An 18636-nucleotide genomic window follows, 5' to 3' on the forward strand; every position below is an offset into this window, starting at 1 on the left:
GGGGCTACTTCCTGTCCTGATCATAGGAATCATAAAGCCACGAGACCCACAAAAGCTTGTTAGGACAATCCTTCCTTAATACTGGAGAAGAATGTCCCCCCCCCAAATTGCCAAAGGATGCTTTTGTATGTGTGCCTTGTGACACTGCTGAAAATCATGGCCTCTTCACAACGACACAGACACAACCCCACCCTTTTTGACACAGTCCTCAGCATTTCGGTGGAGACAAAAGCCGTTCACTTCTTCACATTCTTAGCTTTAAGCGCGCCTTCTAAGCTGCTTTAGTATTAATCTTGAATTCTCTGTTCTTAATGTTGATATGGTAACTCTTCAACACAATACCCAATTTATAGCATTATAAAAATTTGCATTCTTGAATTGTGACAAAGTAAATCTCTGAGAGGCTCCACACACACACGTAGGAAAGACTGTTAACAGCGTTAGAGTCAGAGCTGCTTCATCAGTTGTGTGACAGTCTGTTTGACACTGACATAATAGGTTTATTGCAAGAAACACATGAAGTATGAAGTGCACATATGTTTCCCAAAGAACTTTGGAGCTGACCCCAGCTTCCACTATGTCCACCAAGGGCTTAGGGATGCATGTCTGCTCCTTGCATATTAATTGCATAATAAAGCCGTATCAAATAAAACTGTTGTTAAGTATGAAGCTTGATTTCTGCGTAACTCCTTTAGTAACACTGCATTTTTAAAAACAATTATTGACCTCCTGTTAAGAGGCTTAATTATTAAGCCTCTTAACAGGAGGAATCTTTGGCTTTAAAATGAGAAAGCACTTTCAAAGTCTGGACTTTATGTTCACCTCCCGTATTGCCAGTCAAAGACCCAGGAACCATCCCACAAGACATGCTGAAATCCCAAGCATACACTGTCTATTTCATACACAAAGGTACTGTGGAAATTTGGAAGCCGTTCTGGAGTGTACGTCTATGACTTGCACAACATTTTGTCTACAGATGCATGAATCTGGAGGGCAAGCTTGTTGGTCTGAACAGAGGGCAGGGGTGAGGCATTGTGGAGGTTGTAGCCCAAGATATCCAGCTTCCCGTGGCAACCACAAAAATGTTATAAGGCACCTGGGAAACTGACAGATTCTCCCCGAGAGACCATGTATGCGTGTGTTTCCTCTTTGGCTCAGTACCTGGTGCAGCTTGGTCAGGATGGGACCTGTCTTCTCCTTCTCTTCGTACTTCTCCACCTTTGACTGCAGCCGCTTGTAGTCCTGCAGAGCCTGTTCACGCCGTTTCACTGCCATATTCAGGCTGGGGAAAACACTGCTGAATCTGGAGGAATTATAAAAAACATGATTAGGGTGCCTTTTGTACGCTCAGCCCGATTACACAATGAGAGCTTAACTAGGCTGGCAACAGAAGCAGGATATGTCGCAAAGGGAAGGCAAGTGACATCTGCTAGTGATTTAACTTTTCTGATTCCAAAGATTTAGCCAGTCCCCCCCCCCCCATAGCCTTTGACACCCAAACAACCCTGTAAAATGGGCATCCCAACACTTTATACCAGTCTGACAATATGAATACCTCTGACTCTCAGTGAGATCAAGACTGTCCAGCCATAAAATGGAATGTCCAATATGCTTTAAACGTGTCAGTCTGGAAAACTCCTGCCACCCTTTTGTCAACTGAACTCAGTCAGTCTTAGACTTTCACAAACACACACTTGATTCAGTATAGTACATACATCTATTACATCCCTTTAACAACTCTGCTAAGGGTTAAGTTTTAGCTCCCAATTTCGAGGACTCCAAACGCTAGCAACAGCCATTGAAAAGGCCCTTTCTCATGTTCCTATAGACAGGCCTTCACCAGATAATTCCTCGGCCACCAGTGTAATTGCCAAACCGAGATACTGCCAAAACAGAAAATTAATCACAAATTGGGGGAAATGCAACTAGCAGTGTGACTGCCTTATTCTTCTACAATCTTTATTATGGCAAACTATCTTTTTTTTTAAAAAAATAAGTGACTTGGTACCATGTAGTTGCAGCCACAGATTTAGAGGTGTGCTGACAAGATTCTCAGATGAGAAAATCTGGAAGGAGCCGACAAACATCCAAGGGTGCCACCAGACAGGCATATCGCCCACTGTGAGGGTGGGTTGGTTTGTTCCTTTTTCTGGCGATCACATGATGTAATCAGTAGAGCAAAACAGCCTGTACTCGGAGCATTCCTATCTGCACCTATGTGGGTCCCTGTAGAGGGCTTCTACTTTTTTGGTTGTGGGTGGGGCCGCTCCGTTTTGGTTCATTTCCAACATGTGCAATCCCTGGAAATGAACCAAAGCAAGCCTTCAGCTGTCAAGGCTCCTTCCACTGTTAATCTGCCATATCATGAAAAGCTGTAAGAAGCAATCCATTTCAGGATATTGGCAAATTGAACACTTCCTCTGCTCCTCCATGGAGGTGTGGGGGAAGTAAGAATCTTTTTCAAACTCTATTAAGGAAGCACAAATCTGTTGCCTCACTTATATATATTTTTACATTTGAAAATTTTCTCCTCGAAGCAGGAGGAGACAAGAGGGGGCAAGAAGAGGTTTTCCTCCACATTTCTTTGACTTATCTTAAAGGTCCAGACCAGACCCTGCTGGCAGCCCAATCCATCTCCAAGTACATCCGAGCCTTCAAAGTGAAACGCCAAAACTAATTCTGTCTCGAAATTAATTTTTAGCCCTCCCCATCCTGAAGGCTTAGAAAAGCACACGTTTAAAACATCTAGTTTAAATTCAAGTTTTTCCGGGCACCTCAATTAACAGGCAAGGGAAAATGCTTGCAAAAAACAAAAGGGCATTTCTTTGCGAGCTTTGGCAGTCTCCTATTTGAGGTGTCCAATAATTTTAAATTTACTAGTTTCAGTCAAAATTAGGCAAGTTGTAAGACTTCTACCTACCCCCCCCCAATGGGCCCAACATTTACTTCAAGCAAACAGCCAAATTTCTCTTGTCACGAAACAGACTTTCTATTTCCTAAAATGGCACAATTCAAACACCAACTATGTTTTGTTTTTAAAAACAACCATTAAAAATTGTACTTTTGGGGGCCTGTATACAAAAATACAGGTTGTTGTGATTGAACAAATTTTTATTCAGAACTTTTAATAAACCATCTGCAGATAGATGTGGAAGTACAATGGAACAAAGGAAACTGGAGAAATCAGTCATAACCTGCTGTCTTTGACAGGGACAACATCAATTTCCAGAACACTGAAATGATAATGAAATAATGAAGCAGTGCTCTATCATTTTCCTACATAATATGGACATACAGCATCTCAGTGTTTTAAAAACTGAAACAATTTGACATGAAATCCACATGGTTTTCTGTGCCAAACATAAAAGCAGCAAAATAAAACGAACCAACCATAGAAGACACAGTAATAATGGCAATTTCTCAGGGTTAATTATCTATTGTTGCACTAATGTTCAGGGTGGAAATCTGCATGATTAAAATTCATTCTTTAATGGGGCATCTTTAACCTGATGTCCTAGTCACCTTTGCCTCCCTCTTATTGAATTTTTTTTTTCTTGGGTGAAATCTAGAATGTGCCTTTCCGTTTCTCAAGTTGATAATACGAGAGTTTTAGCAAATCTTTCATCCTGCCATGCTGCACATTATGCATGGAATCTGTAGTACAGCAGGGTGAAAGCTTTGCTAATACTCCCAGCTCTAGGGTTTCTCAACAGAGCTGGCTGGAGTACATGAGCTTCGAGTGTACTAAACAGCAAAACAGATTTGTGATATGAAACTGGCAAGGTCAGACGTGACGGCAAAGAACACAAACATATGGTGCCGGAGCCGCGGCAGAGAGATTTTATGCCATGAAATGCACAAATCCTCCCAATGCCTCAAACGGCCGACACCATCCTTGCCTCACCACCGCAAGGTTACACCAACTCTTAGAAACACACAGAGCCATTAAATAGGAGTGAGTCTGTTCGTAAGAAGGATTGCTGCCCAGATCCCTCCATAATCTGTTTGGAAATGTACCGTATGAATTCTGCAGTTAGACCTTTCAATCAAGAAAATGATTATAGAGACTCCTAGTGCTTCTGTAAAAAACAGATCTAAGTATATGGAAAAGCTGCTCCAGTAGCTGCCCTCTCCCCCCCACCCGACAGTCTTTATGCCAATATGTACACCATGTTGTGCTCTTAGATATTTCAGATGCTGCTGTGCCATAAAACCTAGTCTATAAAACCTACTCACCTGTAATAGCTGGTACGAAAGACATAACAGCAGGAAAGGTGCTGCGGTATTATTTAAAACACAAGAGCTATTGACATTTGCTTCTATACTTAGATTTCCACATTGTTGAGCAGAACTTAGATTTAAAGGACTAACGACATAATCCAAGCTGTGCCACAGTAAATGCCGTACATTTGTACAGTGCTGTAGATTTTATACAGATGAAAAATAGGTGTCCTGCTGGATTTACATATAGACCTCCTTTCCTTTGCATGCAATGATGTGCAAAGGAAAAGAAACACACATTCTAATGTAGAGTTCACCTGAGATGACAAACTCACTGCTGGGGTGTACTACTTCGATCCACAGGCATCATTCATTGTGCAATTCATGCACACACAACCCTTGTCTCATCCACTCTTCTCACTGACATACTAGTTTTCTATATGTTCATAACTGCATTTGTACAGAGCAGCATTTCAGCAGGTGTGCCCCCCACATCTGCTCTTTGAAGGCATACAGCCCCCACAGCACAGATAAAAATAACTCTAATCAGAACTGTGTGATTCCCAGTGTGGCATAGCTGACAGAGGGATGGACTAAGACTCAGGAGGCCTGGGTTCGAATTCCCGCTCAGCCATGGAAACTCACTGGGGGAGTGGAACTGGTAGAACCACTCCTTAAATATCTCACTTACCTTGAAAGCCCTATTAGAGTCTCTATATGTCAGTTCCAACTTGATGATACAGAACACACACAAAAAATCAGAACTGTGGTTTACAAAGAGAAATCAACTTGATTAGCAATGATGTTAATTCAAAAGTTCTTTTGGGAAGTAACACAGAGGTGGCAAACCACGGTCCCAAGCCCTACAGGGAACCATCAACAAGCCCACTAACATAGCAAGATCTTTCACATCCCCAGGAGGCTGGTAGAGCCAACCCAGTGGAGGCAAGGAGCACAAAAGCTCAATTTCTCTTTTATCCAGGCTTACCTACTCTACCATTCTTCTGTTTGCAACGGCCAACCAGAGGCTAATGGGAAGTCCACAAGCAGAGCAGAAGGGCAACCATCTTCTTTCTGCCACTGCTCTTGCTAGTTACTAGTGTTGAGAAGCACGTTGCTTCTGATCATGAAGAGACAGCTCCCGGGGCCATTCCAAGGTCTCAGGAAATGTAAAGAGGTGCCACTGGCCTTCTACCATTGCCTTGTTTCATTTTTTTGCAATGTGGGCTGGCTGTATAGTTGCCTTAAAAGCAAGCAATACAAGACAAAAAGAGGGCTGGATCCTTCCCTTCATTAAAAACAACCCCATGAACAGATAATAAACAGACTCATTGCTAAGCAGGCTCTTTCTCTCACACAGCTGACCACCTCTGTATCAGGTAGTGCAGCAACCATATTGTCTTTGTCTTCGCTTTATTCTTTACCCTATGGTGACATGACAGAGATAGCCACATATATATACCTTTCAAACCTAAGCCATTTACCGGTTTTTTAAAACCACGGTGAGAGGGACTAGACTAAAGGATAGGGTATAAATGCACTGATCATTTTTGGGGGAAGTGCTCAGTCTCTCTTAGCCAAGTTGTATATTCTGGGGCCAGGCATGAATCTGGTGAAACGGAGCAAATCCATGGATGCTTATGACATAATAATTATTGTTCTCAAAGAAAAAAAGAGAGAGAAAGCAAAACTGTATCTTCAAGACTAATGGTTACATTCCATTCCAAGCTTTTGTGAATCAAAATTTACTTCATCAGATACAATGAAAGCCAAGTCAAATGTCTGAGGAGGAAGTAGATTTTGATCCCCCAAATCTCTCACTGAAATAAAATAGTTACTCTTCATATGGTACAGTGTTTTGCCTTTCCTTTCCTTACAGAGACAGAATAACACAGCTGCTCCTTTAGAAATAAACGTGTTGGTATCTCAAGCCTCCTTGTTGATTTTAGAGGAAAGGCATCAACAAAAATAAGCCTAATATTTATTGGGTACTCCATGTATGGAAAATTACATATGCAACTGACATCAAGTTCAACTAGCATAAGCCAATTACCCTCAGCTCCTTCAGCTCATAGTATATTTTTAATAATTTCAATTTCTGTATTTCCAAACAGACCTCTCCAAGATTTCCCCAAAGTGCTTAAACCTGTTTTATACACAAACTTGTACAGCGGCAGTTCCCTCAATGAGACGAGGAGCCAGAATCTGCCAGCGCCCGAGGCACTGTTAAAACATGGTTCAGAAATTAGTTTCATGAATATTTGCTTCATTTACAGATGGACTGAATTGAGAATTTTAAGTCCATGGGCTCCCTCCCAAGTTTCTCATCTACAGAGATCTGGGGCGAGGAGGGAATGCAATGTCCTCTCACTAGAAAAGTGAGATTTTGATGCTGCAGTAAATATTACTAGCATCATTTCATTAGGAAGTTCAAAGTGCCCCACAGACTAGTCCAGGATTTCTTAATCACATTAGAGGTCAAGAGAGTGCAACCTCCTCATGGCTACTAACTCAAGTTTGTGGGAACGGTGTGAACTGAACTGGAACTTCCTAGTTCGGAGTTCGTTCTGTATGTTAGTACTATGCTACACAGGCAGTCTTTATGCAAATTAGGGAATTAACAGTATTTTGCCTATATTCTTTTATACATGCAGTGTCCTAATTGCATATTTTGCTTGGGCAATTTTGTGTGGGAGACTTCTCCAAGATTGGGAAAGTAAGAGTTGAAATTTAATACGAGAATGGGTTGATGTTATGTGTGTATGAACATACATATCTGTATATACGTACAGGCATATGTATATACAGATACATACAGACATGTATGTATGTATGTATGTATGTATGTATGTATGTATGTATGTATGTATGTATGTATGTATGTGTGTGTGTGTGTGTGTGTGTGTGTGTGTGTGTGTGTGTGTGTGTGTATGTATGCATGCATGCGTGTGTGTGTATGTGTGTATGTGTGTGTGTGTGTGTGTATGTATGTATGTGTGTGTGTGTGTGTGTGTGTGTATGTGTGTATGTACATATATGTTTATTTAATATCAAAGCGGCCTTCTGAGAATACACATATGAAAAATGCATGGAATTAACAACCTGTTTGTGATTTATATTTACTTATTCCATTTGGCAGCTTTCAGGATTCCCCGGGCACATATTAGCAGGACAGCCGCCTTCTCCCAGAAGAAGGGAATAGTAAACCACTTCTGAGTACGCTATAGCTAGAAAACACTAAAAAGGGCCACTATAACTTAGAAGTGACTTGATAACCCCCAATTAAACATTGCCTATTAATAGCAAAGTAACAAATTACTGCCATATCATCACAGAGCAGGGTAAGGGGCCAGTAGACCATTTAGGTCCCATCTCCTGCTGAAGGCAGGCAATCCTCCAGCGATGGACAAGCCACCCTTATGTTTTAGTTGTTAAACGGCTCAAACCACTGACCCATTTCTCATGATGTTCCACTGAAATCTGCACTTGTAATCTAAGCCCACCTAATTTAGTTCTGCCCTCTCTTCTCTTTAATGAAACTACAAGTATTTGAAGAGTGCTATCGTACTATTCTTAATCTTGCCCAGGCTAAACACGCCGTTCCTCCAATTTGAACAGAGCTAGTAACAGTCTTCTTAAGTACTAGAAAAATCGAACAGTTTATCCTTTATGATTGTCGTATAGCCCTTTCTATCTGTGTGAAACTGGGCATCAACCAGTAGCTAACCCTATCATACATGTATCCTAAAGAAAGAAAGGAAATTTTGTCTCAGGACCCTTAGGCCGAACCACTTTGTCTCCAGCAGTGTTATGATAACATCTTTTCATTGAAAGAAATGCTGGAGACAGTCCACATTCTAATGAAATATTAAAATACACAACAAGCAACATTTGTTTCCATTCATCCTGCACTTAACCTCTTCCTTCCTTCCAAGTTGCCTAGGAGGAAAGGCTTTTTTTTAGCTTTTTTAAAATTTTATTTCCTTAAGGATATGCATATTCCCATCGGAGAAACCATTGTCAGTGTAGAGTGAAAAGTTTTGGTTCAAACTATATCAAAATTAGCAAAGAAACTGAGAGTACAGATCACCATGCACGGACCTTACTCAAAACATTGATTATTTCCTTCTTCTACCTCAACTTCTACCCCATGTAAAAACGGAAGGTTAAGTTCCTCTCTTTTGGTGCAGGGGACTCTGCGCAGAAAGAACTAAGCTCATTAGAGACAACCATTTCAAGAGAGTCACAAGAAAGACAGGGATACAATTATTCCTGGTCTCCAAATTGTAAATGGTAGCCCTTACCTTAGAAGGCATCACTTCTAATCCCATCAATGTAATGGTGAAAGTTTGCTTTAAACTTTAAATGTAAAGTTCGAAACCGCCCCCAAAATATGTTTCCTGAGTTTAAAGAAAGCTATAACCCTTTCCTGCCACCGCTTTGGAACTTCTTCGCAGGGAAAGGAGAAAGTGTAGAATAACTACAAAACAACAGGTATGGGTAGCTAGATAGCTTCCTGGGAATGGCTAAAAGAAAATACAGAACTACAGTCTCCCTCCTGCTAGAATTGAGGAGAAATGTACCAGCAATTCTGCCTGGGGTGCCATTTTAACCTTGGAGGGGGGAAGTGCAAGACTTTAAAAGATATTCTGAATTATAAATAATATTGCCATTTCTCTCCATGTCTGCAGCCTCCCTTCAGCTTCCCATAATTAAAGGATGAGGATTGAGAGACAATGGCCCGGGAAAGATAAAAGCAGCCTCAGGATTCCCACCGCTGCTGTATTCATTAACTAGTCAACCTGCCTGACAAGTCTGTTACTTGAAAATGGAAACTCTCTTTCTCCCCTGTTCCATCCGTGACACAGTGACTGCCACCGACCCATTACTGCCAGGGCTCTCCAGCCAAAAGGGCTTCTCACAGTCGTCCATTGGTCTCATTGAGGAGAAGAGTGAAATCAGGAGAGCCAATTCCCCCGGACATGAAAGCCTCCCCCAGAGTAATGAATCTTACTCCATTCAGTTTCCATCTAATGAAAGCTATGGCTTCAAAGCAAAACACCCAAGCATACTTTGTTTTTAGATGATTAATGGGGCAGGCTTATCTTAGAAGAGAAACTCTTCTGTGGGAGAAGACTAGCTATCTACAATGTTTAAACGTACTGGTACGAATTTGCTCTAATGTACTGAGAATCAGGGGTACTTTTTTTTTTACACAATCATAATGTGTGTAAATAAATTAAACGTAGGGACCATAGAGGGAACTAAGAGGAGGAGTCTCAAGTACTTCAATAAACAATGACTTTGTTTACATACCACAGGATAACATATATTGTGATCAAATTTAGAATGGCTTGTTTGGAGCAATGAAATCAGAACTAAAGTTGCTTTAGTTCATTAATTACCGTGTTTCCCTGAAAATATTAATTTTTGCTCCAAAAACACATTAGGGCTCATTTTCAGGGGATGTTTTTTTTTGCTCATGTACAACAATCTACATTTATTCAGATACAGCCATGTCATCTGGTTGCTGCACAAGGGTGGAGGGTGGGGTTTCACTTAACTGGGCCTTATTTTTGGGGTAGGGCTTATATTACGAGGATCCTGAAAAATCATACTAGGGCTTATTTTCAGGTTAGGTCTTATTTTGGGGGAAACAGGGTAATAGTTCATTATTTATCTTTTTTCACAAATCAAGTGACTACATGCAAATCTATCTGTAATTTGCCAAAGTCTCTCAGAGACTGAAAGTAGGCATTTAAACCTATGACTTGATAAACAAAACCACTGTTGAAAGAAAAAGTAACCCTTAACATTTTCTTCAATCCCCCCATTCATGGTAAACAGCAGAACTAAAAAACACACTAAATAAAACAGGACTAGCAAATTAAAACTAGATTCTGCCAATTAAAACTAGGTCACAGTGCACAATCAACTATGACTCTAGTTGATTAATTCATTAATTGGAGCTTGCAATACCTTTACTAGGTTAACAATGAATATCACCAATTAGTATTGGTACCTATTGGCAGTTCTTTGAACAAACACGCATGTGGATATGCTCATAAATAGGCATGCAGCACCTCTTCCCAGTTTTGCTCACCTGGGTATGTACTATAGCACCAAAATAGTCTAGAGGGACAGGGAGTGGGTGTTGCTGTCATGTACTGTATAGGCAATCTATTTCCCTTTCCAGACTCTTTCTCTGTGTGTGTGTTTGTGCTGGATTCAGATACTCTCTGGGGTTGGTCCAGTGAGACAGGTTGCGGATTCTGCTGGTGCACTGGCCAGTGGACTGCCTTAAGGACAAAACAGGTCCTTTCCTTCTTGGAGAGACTCAGCTTTTGTCCTTACTGAAGGGGATGTGACTACAGTCTAGGCAATGGTAGAACACCAAGGCCAGCGCTGGTGAAATCTCTTCCGCCACCTCAAACAGAAAGAGAAGGACACCACCCCCATCACATTACTGCAGGCGGGAGGAAGAAGACAACAGCCATGGCAGAGCCTTACAGCGCCCAATTGTTCATCCCTGTTATCGTGGGACTTCTTTTCACCCAACTATCTAGGCAATTCTGAACTTTGAGGGAATCCTCATTGCAAGAGCAGAAGCTTAAAAAACAAATTGCATATAGCAAGGTCTGTTTGGCTACCCTTATATGCATACTACTGTGGTCCCAAGGTTTCCGTGGGCCAAGTATTATTGGAATAACCAGCTGAGAATCGGTCATGCTACAAAGACAGACAGCAAATCAGTGAAGTAAAGCTTTGGCCCCGGTCCGTTTGGACAATGGCAAGCAGGCAGAGGGAAGAGTTTTCCTTTTGCTCCTGGCATGCCACCACCTGACGTGACTCACTCAGGTCAGCTTGCAGCCCGCAAGTTGCTCAGGTTAAGACAAACGGGTAAGGAGACTGGGAAGGATATAAAACCTTGGAGAGACATCAACCCCCAAGTCAGGCAAGGCTAGTCTAGACCCACCGGTGAAGAAATGCATCCCTCAACACGTTGTTGGATTGTAACTTCCGTCACCCTTCAATCATCCTATCCAATGTTAAGGAATGCTTGGAGTCCACAACATCTAGATGAAGAAACGGTTTGATTCCAAATGCTGAATATGTATATACATCTACATATATGTATCATGCTTCATTTAAGTAGGGAGCAAGGTCTTAAGAAAGGGTCTGGAACCACTGCCATGCGAGTGAGGGTCGTTACCCAGGATGGCTAATGACACCTGGCAAGGCATTTTCTACTTCTTTTAAAAACAGGGATAAGAACAGTGAAAGCACAAGTGGGGAATCTCTCGCCTGCCTAACCGTCTCCCGACACTTTCAAAACACAAGGGGCTGAGTTAAGGTTAATTACCATCATTATCTTAGCCGGCTCCCACCGCGACTTTACTCAGAGACTTCCTTGACAATACTCCGCCTGCCTCAGAAACGTTTTGTCACAGAGTCTTCCAAGCTTTCTGCAGCAGGTTTGAGACGCTGCTGTCAAGCTGCGCGCACACACACACACACACACGGCGTGTATGAGGCACAGCCTGTGCTTTTCCGCTGCCGAGAAAGGCTGGGGACAATATGCCAGGTACTGTTTCCCAGGAATGGCGCACGTTCCATACTTTTGTTATTCCTTAATAGAAAAGGTGATCATCTCTGACCAATACAAAACAACAACAACAACAACCCTTAAAAACATAGTTGGTTTGCTTTCTCCATGTGGCCATCACGGTTCCAAAGTAGAAATGAATATTTATCATCATATCCACCACCACGTGCACACAGAAGTAGAGAAGTCCGGCTTTTTTGGGAGAAACTGTTCACCTACTCTTTCAAGTTGGCCCAAAAGAAGTCCATATTGGGTACCTGTGATCCTGGACCAGGAATTCCCCCCCCCTCCCTTCCAACATTACTAACAAAGAAGGGCAATAAAACAGATAGTGCAGGGGCGTAACAAGCCCCAGCAGTCTCGTGGATGCTAAAAAGAGTATCAAAGGAAAGCGAGGATCTGCGTCACCTCAAAAGGCAACTGAAAGGAATCAAAGCAGGACACGAGAGAAGAGGAGGGGAGAAAAGACACAGAATTTGGGGTGGGGGAAGGAAGAAAGGAGAGAAATCAAGGAAAGAATAAAACAGCGACTCTGTCTGGAAAGGCAACACAAGAAGGGCGGCGGGGGGGGGGAGGGAAGGAACATGGGAAGAAGGAAAGGGTGCGAGAGAGACCGGTTGGGGCAGAGCTCGGCCAAAGCACTTGGGCTCCCATTCAGGAATGCCTGCCATTCCACAATCCATGCCCACACGTCCGTCCGTCTCAGGCCTGTCCACCCACCAGGAAGGGGAAATTAAAACCATCATTTCCAACTACAACAGAAAATAACATGACAATTCAGACCAATGGGAACCAGGGATTTAAGACTAAGAGCCCTCAGAAGAGGGAGTGTGAGGAAATGGGAGTTACTCGGGTGGGCGGCATGGAAGGAGGGGGGGGAGAGAGAGGGGAACGATGCCATGTGGCTAACTCTGTGTATGAAATCCTCATTAGAGGACTGTAAGGACATGAAAGAGGCTTTTGCTGTTTCCGGTCCCCAGTTCCACCCCCCCCCCCGCCATCCTGAGCCGTAAGGCGGGGTGATCTGCTTTCACTGTCAGAGAAAGATTCAAAGACTGAGACCGTGCGATTAACTGATGAGATTTATGGGGTTGCAGAGAGGAAGGGAAAAGAAGTTTATAGAAGCGCACACCACCTATGTGCAAGTACAACCTCTAATCCTCAATAAAGGCTATGAGGGGCTAGTGGTAAAATAAGTGAGTGGAATGAGCCGGCCTGGAAAAATAAGCGCTTTATAGAGCTTGGTCACACAACTATAGAAGTGGGGATTTTTTTTTTTAAACACACCCTTGGTTTTCATCTGTTGTGGAACCCTACCAAGACACTCGCTCCTGCGCCGAGATGGTGTAGTTTCTGTAACAAACGACAGCCAAAGGCTTCTAGGTCCTGTTTAAGGGGCAACTTAAGAACGACACTGGGCAGAAGTATCAAGAGAGCAGTCACATCACCAAATCCACCTCCCGCCTACGGTCCCTCCACTGCCTCTTGTTCTCAGGGCTTCCCAGATGGGTCTGGCATGGCACTGTCCCCTGGACTAGCATCACCTCTTCCCTCCTCCTCCTGCTGGTCTTCACAAAGGTAAATTCCTGTGGCAGAGTATCTTATTTTAAGCCTGATGTTCTTGACTCCCACAGTTACCACTGAACCAGGACTATCACTCCAGCCTCAGGCCTGGTACATATTCTGCCCACGCAGGCCAATGCAGCCTACAGCCAGGAAAAATTGCCAACTGTGTCAAGCATTCAGCTGCCTTGGCCCCTTGGCCCTCCCTATTTGTGCCAGAAGAGTTAGTTGCAATACCTCCTGGCCGGGAAAAGAGTGCTCTAGATTCCTCTCTCTCTCTCGGGCACCTCAGGGACACAGAAGCCTAGAAGCAGTTCCCTTCAGCGTATTTGAGTTTTCAAGGTAGGCAAGATAATTTAATCAGAGGTTTTGCCACTGCCTACCCCACAGACAGTTTCTGTAGCCAAGTGGGGATTTGAATGCAGATTTCCCAGAAGTCCTTATACATCATTTGGTCCACTAACCGCACCAGCAATCATGTTTGTGGACAGCCACAGTCGTATTCATCTCCAGAAGATTCAAGATACCACAGAGGTGTCTGTTACGCATGGAGGTTTTGCTAACTAACTTATCCCGATAACTGAAAGCTTGGCTGAATAGGACGCAAGATTCTCTGGAGGTGCAAACTGAGAGAAAGGGCATCCATTTGGTATGAGAAGCACCGTGCTAAATGCCACTAACTGACATTCTCACTTAACACTAGCACGTGAATGTTTTGCCAGCTACAAGGATCCAAGGGTAGTTAACGGTTTCTTCCCGTTGGCTTGCCCATACAAAACAAGCCCCCACCAGGACCAACGCACAGAGCGCCATCACCCACCATGGGTACAGCTAGTGCACCTGACCCGTGCCATCAGAGGATGAGGGAGGAACTGGAGTCGGCAGCATAAACTAGCCTGCCGCTGACTTTTCACTGAACTGGATCTGAGGTGAAATTTCCAACCTTGCTCAGTCATCCTCTGCCCAACCCATAAACCGAGAACACAACATTCTCGCTTAAAACAGAAGTGAACTGAAATTAACCCCGAGCAATTTCCCCACAGGGGATTCTTAAATGAAATAAAAAATAAAAGCAATGAAATGACTTCTAATCTTGGTAACGTAGGAAAGATAAAGATCCCGATGCCCACCCCCTTGAGTCAGAAGGGAACTGCTTACAACCTGCCACAGAGCGGCCAAGCACCTCCTGAAGCTTTTTTCTTCTGCTGCACGAAGAGAGAACAGGGAGCTTTCTCCTTGCATGTGACTTTGATTACAGTATATTCCTACTAAGGATAATTGCCTGGGTTGAATTTATCTATGTTTTAGCTAATAAACTGTAAGGACCACCACTGAAGGGGGAATAATGAAGTGCAGCTGTTAGAATCAAAGCCCATTTCTAGGTCAAGGCGAGTCTGGGAGAGGCAACGGAGGATGATCTCCTCTGGGAAAGCGATACCTAACAGGAAACAACTGAACGAATCCCAAGGCAGTTTTCATTAATCTCTAAGATATGTTACTGGAGAACTCCTAGATCAGGATGAAGGGAGGAGGGCATAAGCTTGAATGCCTATGGTGCTTCTCATTAATACATAAACGGATCCCACGGCTCTTTCAAAAATGTACTGGAATCCATATGCATATACTCTCCCTCTTTCCCTCCCTTGGCTCCCTGCTTCACATGCACAAATGTAGCGGGGGAAGAGGAACCATCCAGGTTCACCCTAAAGTGCAGCCAACTCGAGTGTGAAACAGATCATACGTAGACATGCATTTAAAATAAAAGCTGCAGCTGCACTCAGCCTGCAAAACCGCAAAGACAGAGAGAAGCAAAGGAATGAAGGGGGGGGTTCAGAATGGGGGAAATCGAGGGCAAGGAAACTGGGGAGCACGAGAAATGGAGCGGCCAAGCATGGCGCGAAGAAACTGACCCCACCTTTAAAGGATAAGCAGTCAGGGCTTCCGTTTCAAATCTTCTGGAGTCTACAGGCTAAACTGCAGGTCTGAGACCACCTTGTTAGTATTTAAGCCTCCCAGATCAGCAGAGGATCCAGTGTGGATTCACAACCTCAGTGGGAGTAAAATGAGAACAGCATGCGATCTACTTCACCTAGCAGCTGCAAAGTCCATTAAAATGAGGATGGTCTGCATTGGCAAGTAACGTGTATTCCCCCCCCCCCCAGCTACTTATATGTTCCGAAATGCTCCCGCTTGCAGGGCTAATTTAATAGGCAGCTTTGTGTGCAGGCGCAACACCTCCTCACCTCCTGCTTTACCCCTGAAAAACTTTCCCAGGCTCTTCTCCCTGATCATTTGGCCTTGCTTTGGGTGCTGGGAACTCGAAGGAGGTAGGAATTGGGGAGGTGGCACAAAGGTGCAGCAGCCCCTCTCTCAAATTCCTGGGTTTCCCCATAAATGCCCCAAGTACAGGGTGGGCCCATGCCTTGTTTTAGAGGAGAACAGTTCCTCCTGGAGGCACAATGCCCCAACTTTTTTGCAACCCTCCCCCCTCAAAATGGGACAATGGGGGTCTTGAACCCTCTAATACAAAACAATTAATCTAAACCTTTGCACCAACATAGCCTTGCCATGCTTCATTCCAATGCTGCATCCACTGAAACATTACTAGGTTGACTTGGGCTTTCCACTGGCACATGGTTTATCGCTCCCTGGTGACATGGTACAGATTTATTATGTGTAGGAGAGATGACTATGATGCATTTGTTTTAAAGAGAAAAAAATCTGGAAGACAAATGCAAAGAATTTCATTGATATACACTCTGCTGGAAAAATGTCCATTTCACAGCGGGCATTAAGGTAAACCGCCCAGAGTGGCATTGACAGCCAGACAGGTGGCATAAAAATCGAATAAATAAATAAACAAATAAGTGCCTTTTTTCAGTCTCAAATGAGTTCCAGCTTTGATACATAAGGAAAAATTTCATTTCTCAATCAGTACAAAAGTTGAAAGGAAGCACAGAACTACCCTTTCAAACATCCTAATTTTCCACTGGCTCAACATTCCAATTAGGTGGAAGCCATAGACCAATGCTTATTGGATCAGAGTTCAGCATGAGCCCAGCATACTCTATCTGCAGGTGGCAGCCAGCAAGCATAGAACCTCATCAAGCAGTTTTCCTTACTTTGACTTGCCACCCCACATTTTAGTCTACATAACACAATAGCTCCTTCAATACAAAAAATTAATATGAATGATACATATTTCTGCACTTGACACATATTGGCTGAAATCCTGTTGCAGAGTTAAGCAAAAGGTGTAAATTGTAGAGGCAAACTGCTGTAAGCTAAGAAATCTCCACAGACATTATCTGTTGCATGCCACGTAACATGACTTGAGTGGTGTGGTAGTCCAGATATGGCGGGGTATAAATCAAACAAACAAACAAACAAACAAACAAACAAACAAAAGTCTATGGAGATTTCCGAACTTATGCCCATTTGTCTCTAAACGACTTTTGTATAATTGCATAACAGGATTTCAGCCAATGTGGCACTCCTTGCATGAGTCTGCTCAACTGTTGTGCCTTCGTTTATGACTCCTAATACACACTGGATTAAAAAGGGAAAATACTTTGGCGAAAGAAGCACCACCATGGAACAGCCAGTCCAATGAAAGATGCAGGGGAAAAAGAGAAACGGAACTAGAGAGACTAGCGAGAGGAACTAGCAGACCAGAAATCAAAGAGAGTGGTTCCCTAACCTGATTACTGAACTCTTCTGCAACAAAGGTGTCTCTCTTTAATAAATTTTAATAAACATTGTGGGGCTGCAATTTCCATCATCTCTCATCGCTGGCCTAGGCTGTTAGGGCTTCTGAAAGTTGCAATTCAAAAACATTTGAAGGGCCACCCCTTTTCCACCTCTGGTGTAAATGGGAGGACGGAGGGGCATGGCAGAGCGCTCGCACACAGTTGTTCCAGAACTGAGATACTGCACTAGCTTTGCTTAATGATACAAGCACAGGGCAACCATACTAACAGCTTAAGACTGTTATTTTAGTTTCCCGCTTGAGATTAGAGACAACAAAAATGTCAGGTGTAAAATAAAGTTGTTACTGAGCAATTTGCCTCACTCACTGTCTTATTAAAGTCATTTTATTCTCTCTCATACTACTTCCCCGTAATAAAGAAGTAAATGCAAAGATGAACTCATTTGGTTGCAGTAATGGAAATTCTTCTTAAACATTTAAGGAGTTTGTGATGCTTGCTTATAGCTCCAGTAAATGCTAATGAGACTTAAAATATAGGAAAATGCTCACAGACTTACAAGATAAAAGTATGTCTACAGGGTTAGATGTACTGCTGGGTGAAAATGGGTTTTTAAATAGAACACCTTTACATTTTATCAGCCTCAGGAAGGGAGGGGCTTCTTTTAATATAAAGATGACAGGAGTCTTACGATCCCAGAGTATGGTCCAGCCCTGTCCCCCTCAGTCTACCCACCAGGATAGCAAAATCTACCGATCGGGTCCCAAGCCAACATAAACTTGAACAGGTGTGTTGCAGAGCTGTGTCTATACAAAGTCAAAACCTGCTCCAAGATTATCAAAATTCTGCAACAGAGTTCTACAGCTTACATGAATTAGGCACTGTTGGTAAATCCGGCCACATGTTTTTCATTTTGAAATGGTTAGCCCCATAGGAAAAAGGTTGGGATTCGGGCCCCCAGAGCAACAAAAAATAACAGGTTTTGACATACTGATAAAGTAGTTTTCAAAGCTGAAATACTGGTGTGTGGGATTCTTACTATAATTACCTCTAATGTTTTAGAATGTTTTGACTTTGTATTTTCAGTCTTTCCTCTCTAGTGATGAAGGCTAGAAATTCAGGGTTGGGTTTTTCTTTTCCCAAATGCAAGTTGGGATTTGCAGAACTTCACACGCCTTCGTGGGCCTGAACCACCGTTCCTCGAGGGGGTACACATATTACTCGCCCCCATGTTACATCATGCTTTTTCCATCAGGACTGAAAGAGCAATTGCTGTTGCAGAAACACTGCTACTTACTTTTTCAAGGGCTCTATGACGGTCTTTTGGATTTGGTTCACCTGTCCGGAAGAGAAGAAGAGTTTGTTAACAAGACGTGGCGGGACGGACAATTTGAACTGCAAGTGAAACCTGCAACAAATTGTTGAGATTTTCCCTCGTCTTCCGAACAGGACTGCTCCCATTCAGGGCTCATGCCAGCCAGCTACTCCCCATCTCCAGGTCACTAATTTCAATTGCCCATTCCCTCTCTCGTCTTCTAT

General features: G+C 43.1%; 1 protein-coding gene across 4 annotated transcripts in view; it reads right to left on the bottom strand.

Annotated features, from left to right (window-relative positions):
• BIN3 (bridging integrator 3) overlaps positions 1-18636 on the bottom strand; it is a 98431-nt gene that overhangs the window by 13699 nt on the left and 66096 nt on the right. For all 4 annotated transcript variants that reach the window (XM_078379667.1, XM_072978926.2, XM_072978925.2 and 1 more), the window contains 2 exons: positions 18395-18435; positions 1162-1303 (listed from right to left, as the gene is read on the bottom strand). In XM_078379667.1, the coding sequence (XP_078235793.1) occupies positions 1162-1303; positions 18395-18435 (183 nt within the window). The remainder of the gene's footprint in view (positions 1-1161; positions 1304-18394; positions 18436-18636) is intronic.

Source organism: Pogona vitticeps, chromosome 8, assembly GCF_051106095.1.
Source record: "Pogona vitticeps strain Pit_001003342236 chromosome 8, PviZW2.1, whole genome shotgun sequence".
In the NCBI taxonomy this organism is placed as follows: Eukaryota; Metazoa; Chordata; class Lepidosauria; order Squamata; family Agamidae; genus Pogona; species Pogona vitticeps.